This window comes from Corella eumyota, chromosome 3 (assembly GCF_963082875.1).
Source record: "Corella eumyota chromosome 3, kaCorEumy4.1, whole genome shotgun sequence".
Lineage (NCBI taxonomy): Eukaryota > Metazoa > Chordata > Ascidiacea > Phlebobranchia > Corellidae > Corella > Corella eumyota.
The window spans coordinates 5,834,337-5,853,932 of NC_137492.1; the positions used below are offsets into that span (position 1 = coordinate 5,834,337).

General features: G+C 26.4%; 3 protein-coding genes across 3 annotated transcripts; 2 read left to right on the top strand and 1 right to left on the bottom strand.

The window, feature by feature from the left end:
* Positions 1-1,175: 1,175 nt before the first annotated feature.
* LOC145746163 (uncharacterized) lies at positions 1,176-5,841 on the top strand. The gene is made up of 5 exons (XM_082564362.1): positions 1,176-1,305; positions 1,384-1,486; positions 2,115-2,438; positions 2,682-2,751; positions 2,979-5,841. The coding sequence occupies exons 1-5, from the start codon at positions 1,223-1,225 to the stop codon at positions 3,356-3,358; spliced, it is 960 nt and encodes a 319-aa protein (XP_082420488.1). The 5' UTR covers positions 1,176-1,222; the 3' UTR covers positions 3,359-5,841.
* A 1,353-nt stretch (positions 5,842-7,194) lies between these two features.
* On the top strand, positions 7,195-8,388 carry LOC145746253 (aurora kinase-like). Its single transcript, XM_082564491.1, has one exon. The coding sequence runs from the start codon at positions 7,237-7,239 to the stop codon at positions 8,131-8,133; it is 897 nt and encodes a 298-aa protein (XP_082420617.1). The 5' UTR covers positions 7,195-7,236; the 3' UTR covers positions 8,134-8,388.
* A 401-nt stretch (positions 8,389-8,789) lies between these two features.
* Positions 8,790-10,618, bottom strand: LOC145746252 (histone-binding protein RBBP4). The gene is made up of 2 exons (XM_082564490.1): positions 9,605-10,618; positions 8,790-9,399 (listed from the first exon to the last, which is right to left on the bottom strand). Exons 1-2 carry the CDS (start codon positions 10,568-10,570, stop codon positions 9,070-9,072), a joined length of 1,296 nt encoding a protein of 431 aa, XP_082420616.1. The 5' UTR covers positions 10,571-10,618; the 3' UTR covers positions 8,790-9,069.
* Positions 10,619-19,596: the final 8,978 nt, after the last annotated feature.

The window sequence follows — 19,596 nt, forward strand, 5'->3', positions numbered from 1 at the left end:
GATCATTGCATTTATACCTATATGCAAATAAGGTGTCAGTCAGTGAATCCGGTTCATTCATTTATTTATGATGTTTTTACATTAAATATTTAAAAAACAAATACATTTGAATAGCATTGCAAAAACGAGTTTTTTAAACATTTTTTTTAACAATATAAACGTGTTTTTTGCAGAAAACCATTGTAAGGGGTGGTTGTATATATAAAGTGCTCATTTGACATGACTGGCAATGAATTACTTTTATTGCTATCTGCAAGGCAGTAAGGCAATGAGAAAGAATGAGCGAGAACCTCAATGGTGTTCGTTTAGTGTCTTCCCAACATTTTGAATCAAACACCACTGCCTTAAACACAGAACCACTGCTGTCACCACGTCACTCCAGAAAATTATCTGCAACCAATGGAGCAATTACTGGTGAGCAGATTGGGCAGTCTTCAAATACATTAAGGGAACCAGACTATTTTGACTATAGTTCACCCGCATCCACATTTTCCGCTCCACAAGGCTCAGCATCAAGACTGCCAAATCCTTCCAGATTCTCCGAAAATAATATGTTTTCTCAATATCCTGTTAGTCCTCCACACAAAATGGTAATTTTGTTGAAGTTTTAGATTCCTTTGTAAATTTTGTTCAGGAAATTTTGAAGCGTAATTTGTAATCAATAAATTTACATACACGTTTGTAGTACATCACTCTTGTTGCATAATAATAAATGTGCAAAATTTTCACGTCATTTAGTTCGATGCATTAAAAAAATTATTTAGATTAATATCAAAATTTTTCAGTTTATTTAGGTTATCTTGTTTTGGCATGTCAGATATTAAATATGCTCTGCCAGTTCTTTATATTAAACAAAATAGAAGCCCCAGGGCCTACCTAGTGTTGTTATTGGGACTTTGCTCTACAATTTACATTTTAAAGTTTAATGAAAATTTGTCCGAAAAATTACAAATAGCGTAAAGCCTTTACTCCTTTTATATTATTTTCATTTAAATTTTTTCTATTCAAAAAATTTAAAATTTAATATATTCAATTTCCCTTTGGCATATTTAAAAAAACACTCCATTTTAAATTTTTTTTAAATTCTTATTAAATTCTTATTAAAATTATAAAAACTAGAAAAACTTTGTTTTTAAATTTAAGTGTTGTTAGAATTTTTTTTTGTATTAGCTGATGCCCAGAACATGCACAGTGAGCAGAAGAAGTCGTCACTTTGTACCTAATGAGTACAAAGATGAATATTATTGGCAAAAGCGGAGAAAAAATAATGAAGCTGCACGAAAGTAAAAATTTGATGCCAATAATGTATATTTCATTTTCATTTTTATTGTATAACTTTTTAATGATTTTTTTGCAATCTATATTAAATATATTTTATTGCAGATCAAGAGAAAAAAGAAAAACAATTGATAATGTTTTGGAAGAAAAGGTTTTAGTTCTTTCCCATGAAAATGAAGTGCTACGTCAAGAACTTTATCTACTAAAAGTAGTTTTACAAATTATTTAACTTTTGCTAGTCAAAAAAATATAAAATTTATTAATAATAAATTTTAAAATTTACTTCAGTGAAGTTTTTTGTTACTTTGAGAAATATTTAAAAAATATTTCCTTAATTTTGGGCCCATACTAAATCTTGAGTTAAAGAACGCTTAACACATCCTACATCAAAAGGCCATTTTTAAGTAATTTTTTTGTAGATTGAGTTTGATAACTACCTAATCAGATATGAATGATCACGATTTAAAAAATCTTCCCATTATATCTGTAGATATATGTATTATGCTTGTAAATTATCCAAGTTTTTATAAATATTTAATGGAATAATGTTTTGGCAAGATATATATATAAGTTAACCTATATTATCTTTATTATACATCCATTATTATATCATTGAATCCTAAAAAATGTGTTGCATAAATCTACATCTAAATCTACATTCAAAAATTTGTTTTTTTATATAACTTTATATAATTTACTATTATATAACTTTAAATAAATAAATTTAAGGAAATAGCTTATAACTTATATGTTGAGTAAATTAGTTCGTTAAATCTAATAAACAAGATTTTTAAAAATTGAAATTTATTAAAAAAGTAAATTTTTATCTAATTTAGGTTAAATATGGAGAAATCGAATCAGAACCTCTACATTCAAATCAAAGGTCTAAGTTTGTAAACAAGTGTCCACCGCTATTAATCGAATCCAAACATTCCCTACCTTCCTTTTCATTTGACCCATCGAGCATTTCAAATCAAGAACTTTTGGAGAAACCAAAAATGGAATGGTCTCAAATTCCTCCACTGATGCAGTCTGCTTCATCCGATTTGAGTCCGACTTTGTCAATCAAGTCACCTGGATCTGTTTCCTCACAGATAACTCCTCCATTGGAACACTCATTACCAGATCCCCCTTACCCTCTTGATTTAAAACAAACCAATGTAAGTTTTTTTTCTCTTGTAGCAAGATTTTAAATAGAATATATCGACAGGTTTAAAAATGTTAAAGCTTATGGTAAATTGTTGTATAAGCAATTGCAATAATACCATGACTGAATTTATAAAGTTTGAATTAAAGGCATTACATTACTGCGTTAAAAGTGATTGTCTTTTTTTGTTTTAAATAAAAATTGTTGTATATAAATATATATTTAATTTTTTGTGCATATTTAAAATATTTTAAAGAACTCAAAAATTGTGCATGAAGACAACAATGTTTTGCCCAAAAACAATTCAGAAGCCAGCTCCTTACCAGGTACTATTACATTTTTTGTAATTCCAGTAATATGTATAGTTGGTTTAGTTTGGTTAATAACCATTATCAATAAGCGTTTTTACTCTTGAATGCAAAAACTGTATTCATACCGATTTTTTCTTGTTAACGGGCTTAGTCATACTAAACCTGTTTTAAAAGGAACCAATAGAAATTTTATATGCAAATAATTTATACTTCCCTGAAAAATGTTTCATAATGTAATCAAGGTTTCCACGAAGGTATGAATAAGAATTTCGAGCCAGATGGCAATAATGAAGCTTTTAACTCCAACAACATCGGCATTAGCTTTCTTTCGAAAATCGCTAGTGGAAAATTTTATCTTTCCCCAATTGATTTGTCACAAAAAAATTCAGAAAAATTTCTAAAGCCACGCAAAAATTGTGATACTGATAATAAGGAGGTAAAAGTCAGTTCTCCAACATATGAGGCTGCAAATGCTCTTGTAAACCTAAGAGAAGGCCATTCTCCGTCAGAGGATAAATCTCCAACTCATGCTCCTCTTACAGCAAAGCTGTCAAATGGTAGTGGAGATGGGGTTACAAGCCTGCCTCATAAGCTGAGGTTCAAGCAAACTAAATCATCCTAGCATGTTTGCTATTGCAGTGACCATCTAAAATAAACAACCACAAGCTTGGTTTTGCATATTAAGTACATGATAATTAATTTTTTAAAAACACCCTTGCAGAGGACAATGAGTAAAATAGAGTTGAATATATATTTTTTAAAACTTCTAAAGGTGGCACAGCATTTTGTTTATTAAACTAAATAATAAAAAGTTTATTATTTGTATATCTTTATCCTCGATGTTAAAAGGCTGACTTTACTGCCTAAACACAGGGTTACATTTGTTACTGTAACCCAGACTCGAGTTGTCTCCGGCAAGTTGGGATATTATTGAGAATGTTGACCAATGTTTAATATGCTGATTGGTTTTTGAGCTCTGCCAAAATTTGTACTGCATATAGTGCCTTTTTAAGAGTGCTAGGCATGAAGGCAATTGGGATCGAACCTATGACCTCATGTAGTGAAGCCAAGTTTTTTTTAACCACTACATAGTATTAAATTATATTATCAATATTTATATATAAATACACTATTTTAATCAAGATTAACTGAAATATTTGCTCGAAATTATGTTTTAGTTAAAAGTAATGAGTATCATAGCCTGAACTACCTAAGCAAAAGTATCAGCAAATAGTTTTTTTGTTCATTTTTTTTACTATTATTTTACATAAGTTGAGTTTATTTTACATGATTTTATAAGAGCTATTTTACATATCACCCATATCATAATAAGCGTTTTGCTCGTGATTTGTAGTGTTAGTTATTTAATAATTAAACATGTTTTTACTTGTTTAACTCATGTACATGATTTGGCTACTAACTGTATACTCTGTTAATTTTTACATGATGTCAATTAAGTTGTTTAATATTTTAAAAGCATTTGTTCATGAAGTTTGTTGCGTTTAAAGCTGCCCAATTAGTTTCTTATTTTACATTTAGATGTTTCTTCTTGATCGTTAATATCGTAAACTCATTAGTTTAAATCTAAATTTGTAAAATTATGCAAACTTCTTGTTTTCGAAGCATTCGGCATAAAAAAAATTTATTTAAAAATTTTTTATTGCAATTTACAATGCTTTAAGACTTGCTAAAATGCTTAAAATTGTTACCTTGTTCTTTTACTAATCTGTCTGGTTTTAAACCTCATTTTTTTCTTTAAATTTCATATCATGTTGTTTCAATTGTGTTTACCTGTACATATTTTTAACTTCATCATTTAGTTTAAAACTGCGTCGGTACATGATGTTGTTCTTGTTTCAAATTTTTTTTGGAATTTATTAAAACTTAATAATCAACCTCTATGAAGTATATTTGTTATCTCGTTATATTACGCAAGTTGTTATTAAGCAATAGGAGTTTAGCATAATTGGTATACATTTTTAAAATAAAAAATAATAATTTGATATCGTTAAATATTTTACAGACTCATTAAAAACTAAACAAGGCTTTGAAAAAACTATAACATTTTTGTATTTGATGATCAATCCTATTGAATGTAGTTTTAATGTTAACCCGTTTGTTGTATTTTTAAAGTTTGGGTTCTTTTTATTTAATGAAAAAAAATCCAAAAGTTTTACATATTGCATAAATATTGTTTTGCTATTGTGGTGTAACTCGTGTATTTTGTTCTTACTTTTATATAATAAGCTGTATCAAAAATCTAATGCTTTTGCACACCAAACTAAGTAAATTATATTATTGTTGTTATTTTAAGCATTAGTAGACATCAAAATGATATAATTGCCATGTTTTTCTAGAGGTTATAATACTACCTCCTCGGAATGTATACTTTTTCTCATTAAAATATAAATATATTTAATTGTTATTCAATACAATTTTTTCTATTCATTTTTTTTGTTTTAAAAAAAGGATAATTTTGTTTAACTTTTTTGTTTAAAGTATAATATTGATCTTTTTTACATGATATTTTTTCCCATGATGTACATGATGTTTCCTATTATAAATATTGTAGGCTGTTTAAAAAAAATATAATTTTGTTTAACTTTTTTGTTTAAAGTATAAAATGTTTTTTTTCACATGATATTTTTTCCCAATAACGTACATGATGTTTTCTATTATAAATACTTGAGGCTAAAACCCATGGTTACTCACAGAAAAAGGAATACTTTTTATGCCAACAATATATCCGCAATGTAAAAAGTTCCAAAAGTCCGTTTTTTATTGTAAAAGTTTTAATTGTGTATTTCCTTGTAACTGCTTTGGTAAATAATATTTTTTGTTATGTATAGCCATGTTTTTGTTTGTATTTGTAATTATTTAAAAAAATAAATTGTAAATTATCGAAGATAAGTAACTAATGTTAAAATGTGAAGAGGTGGGTTTAACTTTATTTCTAACTATTTGTGTATTGTGAATTCCTTTTTGAGTTGTTTTAGACTCTAAAAGGAATAGTTTTTATTTTAAAGTCGCTCTTACATGCTTTTAGCAAAAGTACATGAATTTTTTTTATTTAAGCCTTGTGTAACTATTGTACAATAAATTCATTTAAAATATTCTTCGTTTTAACAAAAATATTTTAAAAAAAAGGTTAAAATAAAAAAATTTTGAAAAAATACCTTTTAATTTTTTAGAAAGTAATATATAAAATTACTAAATTTTATGAAAAAAAACATTTTGTAAAATAACCTTTCATTTGTACTTAAATAATTTGATTCGTGGTATTCAACAAATTAGTTTATAACTGTGAAACCAGTATTAAAATTGTATTTTGATCCAAGTGTTAGTAAAACTATAATTTAGTAAGACTGACTTGCAATAAATTATTTTGTTATTTTTAAAGTACATACATGTATTCTAAAGAAAAAAGAATAAATTTTAACTTAAAATAAAAAGCCCTTTTAAAACTAACCTATTGATAAAATTGCCGAAATATCAGGCCTATATATTTGGAAATCTTAAATTTAAAAATTTGGAAACCCTGTTACCTTAAAAACATAAGCGCCATGTTTAAAACTACGTTTAGTACGTTCAGACGTTTAAACGTTGGTAGTTAAGTATCTGTTTTATCAAATAGACTTACTTCCAAAACCAGTACTTTAAAAATGATGTTCTGCTGAAATTTATTTTGAATGTTATTTGCAAATAAAAGGGTATTTTTTAGAAGAGGGCTGAGGTAAAAAAGGCGTTAATACATGTCGCGTCCGTAAAATAGCGTTTTCGATCATATTCCGAATTTTTTTTTAAATTTTGGTGAGAAGGCTGTATTTTTTTTTGATGTGGATGTAGAATGTTAAGGACAAACTAAAGTACGGGTTGCAATCGTATATAAACGTTAACAAAAGTTTGCGAAATGCGGATTATTGTTAATTAAACTTGCCTGATAAATAATCTGCTCGTTGGTGTTTTTGACTTAGTTGAAGTTCTCACCCTTTATAATCCCTTGCTCATAGTCACTTTTAACCAAGCTGCCAACAAATGTTTGTAGTGTAGCTGAATGTTTAAAACACAACACCATGCTGCCGGTATGATCCAACCCCTATTGTTTTTTAAATAAGGCTCCAAAGATACTTTTTTTTAGTATTGTGACTTTAACCTCTTGCACAATAGTTGTATTTATCAATATATTATTCATCAATATTAAAATAACTAGATTGATAACATTAAAAGCTAGTTTTCTTTTCAGTCACACTAAGATTTTTTTCGTGCTAGTTCAGATAGTAGTATATATATACCTTTTAAAAAAATTGGAGATGAATTGGATATTGCATGTATAAAGGCATGCATGTTCTTTAAGCGATCATTTTTTTGCCAATTTTATTACCTATATAAAAGGTAACAATCCATAAAAAATGAAACATGTTAATAAATTATTAAATATGTTTGTTCTCAGTGATTAAGTTTATTTTAAAACGTTATTATCTGAATCCTGTTTTTATAAAAATGAATCCACCTTCTGCCCCTCCCGCCAGTAAATCTTCTGATAAAGAGAATCAAAACAAGGAAACGAAGACATGGAGTTTAAAAAATTTCGATATTGGAAAACCTCTTGGCAAAGGGAAGTTCGGGAGTGTTTATCTTGCTCGTGAGAAGGAAAGCAAGTTTATCGTCGCTCTGAAAGTGTTGTTTAAAGCCCAGTTGGTGAAAAGCAACGTTGAACATCAGCTACGCCGTGAAATCGAAATCCAGGCTCATCTTCGACATCCTCATATTCTTCGACTCTATGGCTATTTTCATGACGATACAAGGGTTTATTTGATTTTAGAATATGCAGCCAAGGGTGAGATGTACAAGGAACTACAAAAAAGGGGAACTTTTTCCGAAGAACTAACTGCCACATATGTGTATGAGCTTGCTGATGCTCTAAAATACTGCCATAGCAAAAGCGTTATACATCGTGACATTAAGCCAGAAAATTTGTTAATGGGACTTCGAGGAGAACTGAAAATTGCAGATTTTGGTTGGTCAGTGCATGCACCCACATCAAAAAGACAAACTCTTTGTGGAACATTGGATTACCTGCCCCCGGAAATGGTGGAGGGTAAAAACCATGATCATGGTGTCGATTTGTGGACACTTGGAGTGCTCTGCTATGAGTTTTTGGTTGGCAAGCCACCTTTCGAAACGCAATCGAATTCAGACACCTACAAGAGAATTACCAACTTACAATATTCATTTCCAAAGCATGTATCAGAAGGAGCTCGTGATCTCATTCGAAGACTTCTCAAGATTAATTCAAAGCATCGTCTACCACTGGAAGAAGTATTAACGCATCCTTGGGTAACAGCAAATGCAAAGCCTCATAAATTCGGACCTGATGGGCGTCCCGTTATGAATTGATATTCTTCTAAACATATATACTCTTTTCTCACTTTTTGTATATAACATCATTTAACTTAAAACTATGATTTTTTTGTATAAAAACCCTGTTTAAATCTACTGCTTATACATTCATATTTTGTATTATTAATGTAATTGTAGTAAGCAAAATTCATAGACTTGTACAAAATTTACTGATGATTTTTTTTGCAATAAGAACTTAAACAATTTCTTTGAAAAGATATTATTATTTGCGTAAATATCAAAACTACTTTTAGAATCTAAAGCTTTAGTTTAAAAAAAAGGGATTAAAATTTTAAGTTAGTATAAAGGTACCTTATAATACAAACTTATAAAGTTATAATGCAGGTGCAAGAAAAAATAAACAAAATAACAAAACCATTACCAATTTAAATATATCTGATCATTGTTAAATATTGAACCACAACTGTAAGTAAAACTAGTTCATTGTCAATCATACAGACTTTATTTTTATTGTCATAATATGGCCTGTGATAAAACACTCTGGCACTACAAATGACAATTTTTTAGTACAATGAAGTTTAAATAGCACATAGACACATATAAATGTTGCTTCTGTAAGATGTAACAAATTTAATAAATTTTTCCTAAAATGTCACTGACCAACTTAACTAACTATGTTAGTATTCACCAAATACAAGTTTTTTTTTTATTTGGTATATACAAAAAAGAATTCAATAGTTTACAAATGCAGATTCACAAAACACATGTTTAAAAACCCAGTTAAATAAGTGTTTTTTTAATTGATTAGAAGTGTTGCATTATTTCTAACTACAAATATTTTGTTTAAAATTTTGTCAAGAAACATATGTAGAAATTAATTGAAGATTGTTCTTTTAAATGGTATGCTATTTGGCTAAGGTTTAAAGATGCACATAAACGCACTTTGATAAAATGAACTTTTTTCTAATTTTTTTAAGATGTAGTTTGTTCCATTTCTGCAGCTGGTGTTGAGTTTGCGGCTGCCTCTAGCTCTTCGTCATTGTAAATATTTTCTGCCATTTGCCACACCTGCATAATGTTATCTTCTGAAACAGAACATGAAACCCATGGCTCGTTGGGATTCCATGAAAAATCAGAGATCTTTGCAGTGTGTCCTCCATGTACAAACAGGAGCTCTGGAGGGCCATCTTCCGCATCATCAGCACCTTGTTCCTCCCCAATTTTGCTGAGATCCCAGACATTAAGTCTGCGATCTGTCCCACTTGAGGCAAGAATGGTCTCATTATGTGGCGACCACTGAACCTATAAAACAGTGTTTTGTTTTCGTGGTATGTATTCACAAGTTATTTATGTTTTGTTAAGTATATTTTTATTGTAATATAGTAACCAAATCTTAATACTTATATACACAGTCTACAATTTATTTTCATTACAAAAGTTCGTTAACCAATTTGTGTGTTTGCTTAATTTATTTTATAAACAAAGTAAATAATATATATATATATACCTGAAATATTTCGTCTTTATGTGATTCAAAAGAATGAAGTTTAAGCTTCAGGTTTCTTAAATCCCACAAAGCAACAGTTTTGTCTGCTGAACCTGTTGCCAAAATATACTCACTGTAGGGATTAAAAGATAAGCAGTTAACCTCAGCTGTGTGAGCATCAACTATGTGACTGGGCTTATTGCAAACATTGGATCTTGTGTCCCAAATCATCAGCTTTTGATCATCCGCAACTGATCCAAACAAGCTTTCATGGAGTAAGTGCCATGACACATCTTCCACTACTGCTGTGTGGCCAGTGTAAATACTTGTGGCATCTAGAATTCTACCTTCTCTTGGCGTTCCACCAACATCCCATAGGCAAATTGTGTGGTCATCTGAGGCACTTAACAAATGGCCGCTCAGATTAGGATTCCATGACAGACCATAACCCTCCTTTTGATGCCCACGGAGTCGAAGATCAGGATTGCATTCTCCACTTGGATCAGGTTTGCTTGGATGTTTCGTATAATCAAATACCAAGACGTCACTTGAGGGAGTTTTGGTACCTATAATGTAAGGGTTTTGTGGCATGTAACGGGCTCTGTTCACTTCACCTTCATGATTAATTTTGATCTCAATTTCGATTTTGCCACTTACAGAGCCGAAACCTCCAAACTCACCACGCTCACTATCGTAATGGGATGCATCAAACTGTGCATCATCAGTTGGAAGTTGTACACTTGCGATTATTAAATGGTTTTGCTCGTCGGAAGTGTGTGTTCCTAACACAAGTCGGTGTACAGTGTAATCTTTGCCTTCTGGTTTAGTTACATCTGGCAACCACTGGCAAGTAAGACTTGGCCATTCCAAGGCATGTGTCATAACCAAGTCATATAAAAATGGGGTATTTTTCTTCCAAATTTTGTATTCTTCATTAATCACTCTTTCTTCAACGGCATCATCATAATTTCCATCTTTTTCCCCCATTTTATTAAAACTCACAACTTAATATAACAAAATATTTAAAATTATGTAACAGCTGTGAATAAATGTTATTATTAAAATGCTTTTTGAATAAAATATTCAAAACTTACAAAAAAATATTTTCTTCACAAATCTTGGTGTATTATAATTTTTTCAGGCTGTCATATAGACATATGACAAGATAAGTTTAAATACTTATAATAACAACATTGAAACTCATAAAAATGATGATGTCCTGGTGTGGTGTCTGGACCAAATAAACTTAATTATTACAGGGAACAGGTTGACAGGGGTAAGCAGAATGTAAGAAAAGTTGATAGTTCCCAAAATGCTTATAATTTTTAAATTTAACTTCGTTTGTGTTTGTTTACGATTATGTTATTAGTGCCAACATGTATATGATTCTAATACGAAATTGTCAGATTGAGTGTTATTTAAGTTTTAGCCTAACTTAAAAAACCTTAACAGCCGATTATTATTGCCGTAGGTCTGTAGGTTGTAGGTTTTTAGTGGCAGACTAGCTGACTAGGGATCTCATAGTTCTGTAACAACTCGTATTTTGTTTTTGTGTCGTATGCTTCCACATGCTACTCATTTAAACAGTAATTTTCTAAACACGCTTGAAAATTAAACGAAAATCATTAAAACCGTGTTAAATGGCATGCCAGAACAGCAGAACGTTAACCGAAATTAGTATTCAGGATGCATTTTCTCTTTCCTTCCCGCGAATGATATAGTTGATATTTTCACAACGATTCAATCGGGAAATTATTGATTTTTTTTGTTTAACGGTTACCAAGTCATTAAAACCATTTCACCAAATAATAAGCATATTTTTTGTTTTTTTATGTTACATGACGCGCATTTAAATTTTAAATCAGACTTTGCTTACTTTTTGATGTTTATATACGTGTATTAAAGATTTGCTTATAGACTTGCAACAGCAAGAACGAAGTAACAAAAATTTAGAAGTTTTTTATTACGGCTCGAAATCTTAAATTTCGAAACATATTGTTATTGTCATTATACTTATAGATAAAGAAATTTAAAGCAAAATTCATTAGAAAAAAAAGTTAGAGATAATTTTTATTGGTCTATATTGACCTCATTTGACCTTTTATTGGTATCATATAATATAAGCCAAAAAATTTTTAAAAAAATTGAAATTTTTTAATTGAATTTAAACTGTGCCAAAAGAACCACATTGATCTAAATTAATTATTTCTAAAAAATTATGGAAAAATATTAGTAATTTAAAAAGTTATGACATATTTTAAAAATTTTTACTAAATGTCAAAACATGAAATTTAACATTTTATTGGATGCGCATTGGCCAAACTAACATACTAGATAAAGAAATTTGAAGCAAAATTAATTAGAACAAAAGTTAGAGATAATTTTTATTTGCCTATATTGACCTCATTTGACCTTATATTGGTATCATATAATATAAGCCAAAAAGATTTTAAAAAAATTGAAATTTTTTAATTGCATTTAAACTGTACCAAAATAACCGCATTGATCTATATAACTTATTTCTAAAAAATTATGAAAAAATATTAATAATTAATAAAGTTATGACATATTTTTAAAATTTTTGCTAAATGTTAAAACATGAAATTGAACATTTTATTGGATGCGCATTGGCCGAACTAACATACTAGATTAGAAAATTTGAAGCAAAATTAATTAAAACAAAAGTTAGAAGTAATTTTTATTGGCTTATATTGACCTCATTTGACCTTATATTGGTATCATATAAGTTAAGCCAAAGAAATTAATAATTATGTTGTTATTGTCCATATATTTATTATGGTTCGAAATCTTAGATTTCGAAACATATTGTTATTGTCCGTATATTTATTATTATTATGGTTCGAAATCTTAGATTTCGAAACATATTGTTATTGTCCGTATATTTATTATTATTTTTATTTTTATTTTTATTCTTACTAATCTGAATTTTGAAATCGAATAACTTTTGATTTTGTGTATATAAATTTTTAAAATTTTAGTATGTTGTTTATTATTATATTGTGTTTCAATCCTCCTATTTTGATAATTTTAATATTATTAATTAGTAATTAATAGGTTTTTGTTTATTAAAATTTAGAGATCGTTATTAAGTTTTCAAATTTAGGTCAGTTATATATCATAATATTAATAACTCGAAAATGGATTAAAAATTTAATTTTTGTTTGTTTATTATATTTAAATTCTTGTTTGTTTATTAAAAATTAAAGTTTGATATTAAGCATTTAAAATTTAATATAATGTATTTTATGATATTAGTAATTAAAATACATGTTTAAAAAATAATTTTTGTTTGTTTATTTTATTTAAATGCTTGTTTATTTATTAAAAATCAAAAATCAATTTTGGGAATTTAAAATTTAGTAAAATGTATATCTTGATATTAACAACATAAAACTGGGTTAAAAATTTAATTTTATTTGTATAATATATATAAATGCTTGTTTGTTTATTAAAAATCAAAGATATGTAATATTCTTAGTTAAGGTGTAATTATTGTTTTTTTTATAAAATAACGAATCAGTGTGAGTTTAACGCTTGAATAATTTAATAGCGTTCTGGTCGCCGTCAAAAATCGTCCTTTTCGTTGTCCATTAAAGTAAAATATATTGGTTGAAAATTTAAGTAAAATGTTAAAGTATAAGTAAAAAATGTGTAAATTTTTTTTAATTGTTTTGTTATTATTATATTTTAATACTCGTTTGATTACCAAAAATTAAGATCGGTATTTTGCTTTTAAATTTAGTTTACTTTTATATTACAATATCAATGAATGCGTGTTCGTTTGTTAAAATTAGGTTCAAATTAAAAAAAGTTAATATTTAAATTTATAATTTATTTAATAAACCTACTAAATAAATTATATTTATAAAAAAAAATCAAACGATTTCAAACTATATTTTATTTATCAAATAAATCTAGTTTTTATTTTTATTCTTACTAATCCGAATTTTGAAATCGAATAACTTTTGATTTTGTGTATATAAATTTTTAAAATTTTAGTATGTTGTTTATTATCATATTGTGTTTCAATCCTCTTATTTTGATAGTTTAAGTATTATTAATTAGTAATTAATAGGTGTTTGTTTATTAAAATTTAGAGATCGTTATTAAGTTTTCAAATTTTGGTCAGTTATATATCATAATATTAATAACTCGAAAATGGATTAAAAATTTAATTTTTGTTTGTTTATTATATTTAAATTCTTGTTTGTTTATTAAAAATAAAAGTTTGATATTAGGCATTTAAAATTTAATATAATGTATTTTATAATATTTGTAATTAAAATACATGTTTAAAAAATAATTTTGGTTGTTTATTTTATTTAAATGCTTGTTTATTTATTAAAAATCAAAAATTAATTTTTGGAATTTAAAATTTAGTATAATGTATATCCTGATATTAACAACATAAAACTGGGTTGAAAAATTAATTTTATTTTTATAATATATTTAAATGCTTGTTTGTTTATTAAAAATCAAAGATATGTAATATTCTTAGTTAAGGTTTGTGCATATTTTTTTTATTTATAAAAATTTATGCTAAACATAATCAAATAATTTCGAACCATATTTTATTTATCAAATAAATCTAGTTATTGCTTTTATTCTTTCTAGTCAGAATTTTGAAAGACGATAACTTTTGTTCTTTAAAACTAAAAGTTCTAAATTTTTAGTATGTTTGTTATTATCCCAACGAATCGCAAACCTCCTATTTACGACATTTAATTATCACTAATTACTAATTAATAGATGTTTGTTTATTAAAATTTAAAGGTTGTTATTAATTTTTTAAATCTTGGTCAATTGTATATTATGATATTACTAACTCAAAAATAAATTAAAATTTTGATTTTTATCACTAATTACTTAATAATAAGTGTTTGTTTATTAAAATTTAAAGGTTGTTATTTATTTTTAAAATTTTTGTCAATTGTATATCATGATATTAGTAACTCAAAAACGAATTTAATTTTTGTCACTAATTACTAATTAATAGGTGTTTGTTTATTTAAATTTAAAGATTGTTATTAGGTTTTTAAATTTTGGTCGGTTTTATCTTATAATATTTATAATTCGAAAATAAATTAAAAAATAATTCTTGTTTGTTTTTTATATTTAAATGCTGGTTTGTTCATTAAAAATTAAAGTTTGACATTAAGCATTAAAAATTTGATTTGATGTATTTTATAATATAAGTAATTAAAAAACATATTAGAAAAATAATTTTCGTTTATTTATCATATTTAAATGCTTGTTTATTTAATAAAAATCAATTTTAAGAATTTAAAATTTACTATAATTTATATCCTAATATCACCAACTTAAAACTGGGTTAAATATTAGTTTTTGTTTGTATTATATATATAAATGCTTGTTTGTTTATTAAAAATCAAAGGTTTGTAATATTCTTAGTTAAAGTTTATGCATATCTTTTTTTATTTATAAAAATTTATGTTAAAAATAATCAAATATTTTCGAACCATATTTTATTTATCAAATAAATCTAGTTTTTTTTATTATTAGAAGTGCTTACTTAAGCTATGTATACAATTTTGCATCATTGAAAGGTCGTGGCAGTTACCTCAATGCGAAAGGCCCACAACTCTCTCAGTACTGAGTTCCGAGGTTTGGTTCCCAACTTAGACTCCTCAAAATAATCAACTTACCAATTTTTTATATTTTGCGTACATAGGGCCGGTCATATGATCACGTGACCTAGCACACTAGTAAAAAAATTTTTAAAAAAAATTGTTTTTTTTTTTAAATCAAAAGATAACTATACCAATAAAACTGCACTGTTCTTACAGCCGTGCTTGCAAAATTTTTTTAGCAAACATTAATATTTCCGAGAGTTATGACAAATTTATGACTTTAATTTTTAAATTTTTTTAGAACTGTTTTGGTATAACTAATGCTCAAGATAAAGAAATTTTCGAAAATAATTAAAAGAACAAAAAAACATTTTTTTATTTCGCGTACATTGAATTGTTCGCGCGACATTTTGACCTAATAAAACCCAAAATAAAAATTACCTCAAACTTTTGTTTTACTGAAAATTTTCGCAAAATGTTTTATCTTGAATGTTAGTTAGGCCAATGCGCATCTAATAAAATACAAAATTTTAGGTTTTGAGATTTCATAAATTTTTAATAAAAGTGTCATAACTTTTATGAATATTAATATTTATGAAAAATATTATGTAAACACGGTAATTGGACCTGTGCGGTTCTAACACAACAATTATTTTTCGATTTAAAATTTTTTATTTTTTTTCCAAAAATTTGTATGCAATATCATTGACAAAAAATATCACGTGACCTAATTAAACCCAAAATAAAAATTATCTCAAACTTTTGTTCTACTCAAAATTTTTGCAAAATGTTTTATCTTGAATGTTAGTTAGGCCAATGCGCGCCTAATTAAATATAAAATTTTAGATTTTGAGATTTCATAAATTTTTAATAAAAGTTTTATAACTTTTATGTATATTAATATTTTCAAAAAATATTTTGTAAACACGGTAATTGGACCTGTGCGGTTCTAACACAACAATTATTTTTCGATTTAAAATTTTTTATTTTTTTTCAAAAAATTTGTATGCAATATCATTGGCAAAAAATATCACGTGACATAATTAAACCCAAAATAAAAATTATCTCAAACTTTTGTTCTACTCAAAATTTTTGCAAAATGTTTTATCTTGAATGTTAGTTAGGCCAATGCGCGCTTAATTAAATATAAAATTTCAGATTTTGAGATTTCATAAATTTTTAATAAAAGTTTCATAACTTTTATGAATATTAATATTTTCGAAAAATATTTTGTAAACACGGTAATTGGACCTGTGCGGTTCTAACACAACAATTATTTTTCGATTCAAAATTTGTTATTTTTTTTCAAAAAATTTGTATGCAATAAAATTAGCCAAAAATATCACGTGACCTAATTAAACCCAAAATAAAAATTACCTCAAAATTTTGTTTTACTAAAAATTTTCGCGAAATGTTTTATCTTGAATGTTAGTTAGGCCAATGCGCGCTTAATTAAATATAAAATTTCAGATTTTGAGATTTCAAAAATTTTTAATAAAAGTTTCATAACTTTTATGAATATTAATATTTTCGAAAAATATTTCGTAAACACGGTAATTGGACCTGTGCGGTTCTAACACAACAATTATTTTTCAATTCAAAATTTGTTATTTTTTTTTTTAAATTTGTATGCAATATCATTGGCCAAAAATATCACGTGACCTAATTAAACCCAAAATAAAAAATACCTCAAACTTTTGTTTTACCGAAAATTTTCGCGAAATGTTTTATCTTGAATGTTAGTTAGGCCAATGCGCGTCTAATAAAATACAAAATTTTAGGTTTTGAGATTTCATAAATTTTTAATAAAAGTTCCATAACTTTTATGAATATTAATATTTTCGAAAAATATTTTATAAACACGGTAATTGGACCTGTGCGGTTCTAACACAACAATTATTTTTCGATTTAAAATTTTTTATTTTTTTTCAAAAAATTTGTATGCAATATCATTAGCAAAAAATATCACGTGACCTAATTAAACCCAAAATAAAAATTATCTCAAACTTTTGTTCTACTCAAAATTTTTGCAAAATGTTTTATCTTGAATGTTAGTTAGGCCAATGCGCGCTTAATTAAATACAAAATTTCAGATTTTGAGATTTCATAAATTTTTAATAAAAGTTTCATAACTTTTATGAATATTAATATTTTCGAAAAATATTTCGTAAACACGGTAATTGGACCTGTGCGGTTCTAACACAACAATTATTTTTCGATTCAAAATTTGTTATTTTTTTTCAAAAAATTTGTATGCAATAAAATTGGCCAAAAATATCACGTGACCTAATTAAACCCAAAATAAAAATTACCTCAAAATTTTGTTTTACTAAAAATTTTCGCGAAATGTTTTATCTTGAATGTTAGTTAGGCCAATGCGCGTCTAATAAAATACAAAATTTTAGGTTTTGAGATTTCATAAATTTTTAATAAAAGTGTCATAAATTTTATGAATATTAATATTTTTGAAAAATATTATTCAAACACGGTAATTGGACCTGTGCGGTTCTAACACAACAATTATTTTTCGATTCAAAATTTGTTATTTTTTTTTTAAATTTGTATGCAATATCATTGGCCAAAAATATCACGTGACCTAATTAAACCCAAAATAAAAATTACCTCAAACTTTTGTTTTACTGAAAATTTTCGCGAAATGTTTTATCTTGAATGTTAGTTAGGCCAATGCGCGTCTAATAAAAAACAAAATTTTAGGTTTTGAGATTTCATAAATTTTTAATAAAAGTTTCATAACTTTTATGAAAATTAATATTTTCGAAAAATATTTTGTAAACACGGTAATTGGACCTGTGCGGTTCTAACACAACAATTATTTTTCGATTTAAAATTTTTTATTTTTTTTCAAAAAATTTGTATGCAATAAAATTGGCCCAAAATATCACGTGACCTAATTAAACCCAAAATAAAAATTACCTCAAACTTTTGTTTTACTGAAAATTTTTGCGAAATGTTTTATGTTGAATGTTAGTTAGGCCAATGCGCATCTAATAAAATACAAAATTTTAGGTTTTGAGATTTCATAAATTTTTAATAAAAGTGTCATAACTTTTATGAATATTAATATTTATGAAAAATATTATGTAAACACGGTAATTGGACCTGTGCGGTTCTAACACAACAATTATTTTCGATTTAAAATTTTTTATTTTTTTTCCAAAAATTTGTATGCAATATCATTGACAAAAAATATCACGTGACCTAATTAAACCCAAAATAAAATTTATCTCAAACTTTTGTTCTACTCAAAATTTTTGCAAAATGTTTTATCTTGAATGTTAGTTAGGCCAATGCGCGCCTAATTAAATATAAAATTTTAGATTTTGAGATTTCATAAATTTTTAATAAAAGTTTCATAACTTTTATGTATATTAATATTTTCAAAAAATATTTTGTAAACACGGTAATTGGACCTGTGCGGTTCTAACACAACAATTATTTTTCGATTTAAAATTTTTTATTTTTTTTCAAAAAATTTGTATGCAATATCATTGGCAAAAAATATTACGTGACCTAATTAAACCCAAAATAAAAATTATCTCAAACTTTTGTTCTACTCAAAATTTTTGCAAAATGTTTTATCTTGAATGTTAGTTAGGCCAATGCGCGCTTAATTAAATATAAAATTTCAGATTTTGAGATTTCATAAATTTTTAATAAAAGTTTCATAACTTTTATGAATATTAATGTTTTCGAAAAATATTTCGTAAACACGGTAATTGGACCTGTGCGGTTCTAACACAACAATTATTTTTCGATTTAAAATTTTTTATTTTTTTTCAAAAAATTTGTATGCAATATCATTGACAAAAAATATCACGTGACCTAATTAAACCCAAAATAAAAATTATCTCAAACTTTTGTTCTACTCAAAATTTTTGCAAAATGTTTTATCTTGAATGTTAGTTAGGCCAATGCGCGCCTAATTAAATATAAAATTTTAGATTTTGAGATTTCATAAATTTTTAATAAAAGTTTCATAACTTTTATGTATATTAATATTTTCAAAAAATATTTTGTAAACACGGTAATTGGAACTGTGCGGTTCTAACACAACAATTATTTTTCGATTTAAATTTTTTTATTTTTTTTCAAAAAATTTGTATGCAATATCATTGGCAAAAAATATCACGTGACCTAATTAAACCCAAAATAAAAATTATCTCAAACTTTTGTTCTACTCAAAATTTTTGCAAAATGTTTTATCTTGAATGTTAGTTAGGCCAATGCGCGCTTAATTAAATATAAAATTTCAGATTTTGAGATTTCATAAATTTTTAATAAAAGTTTCATAACTTTTATGAATATTAATATTTTCGAAAAATATTTCGTAAACACGGTAATTGGACCTGTGCGGTTCTAACACAACAATTATTTTTCAAT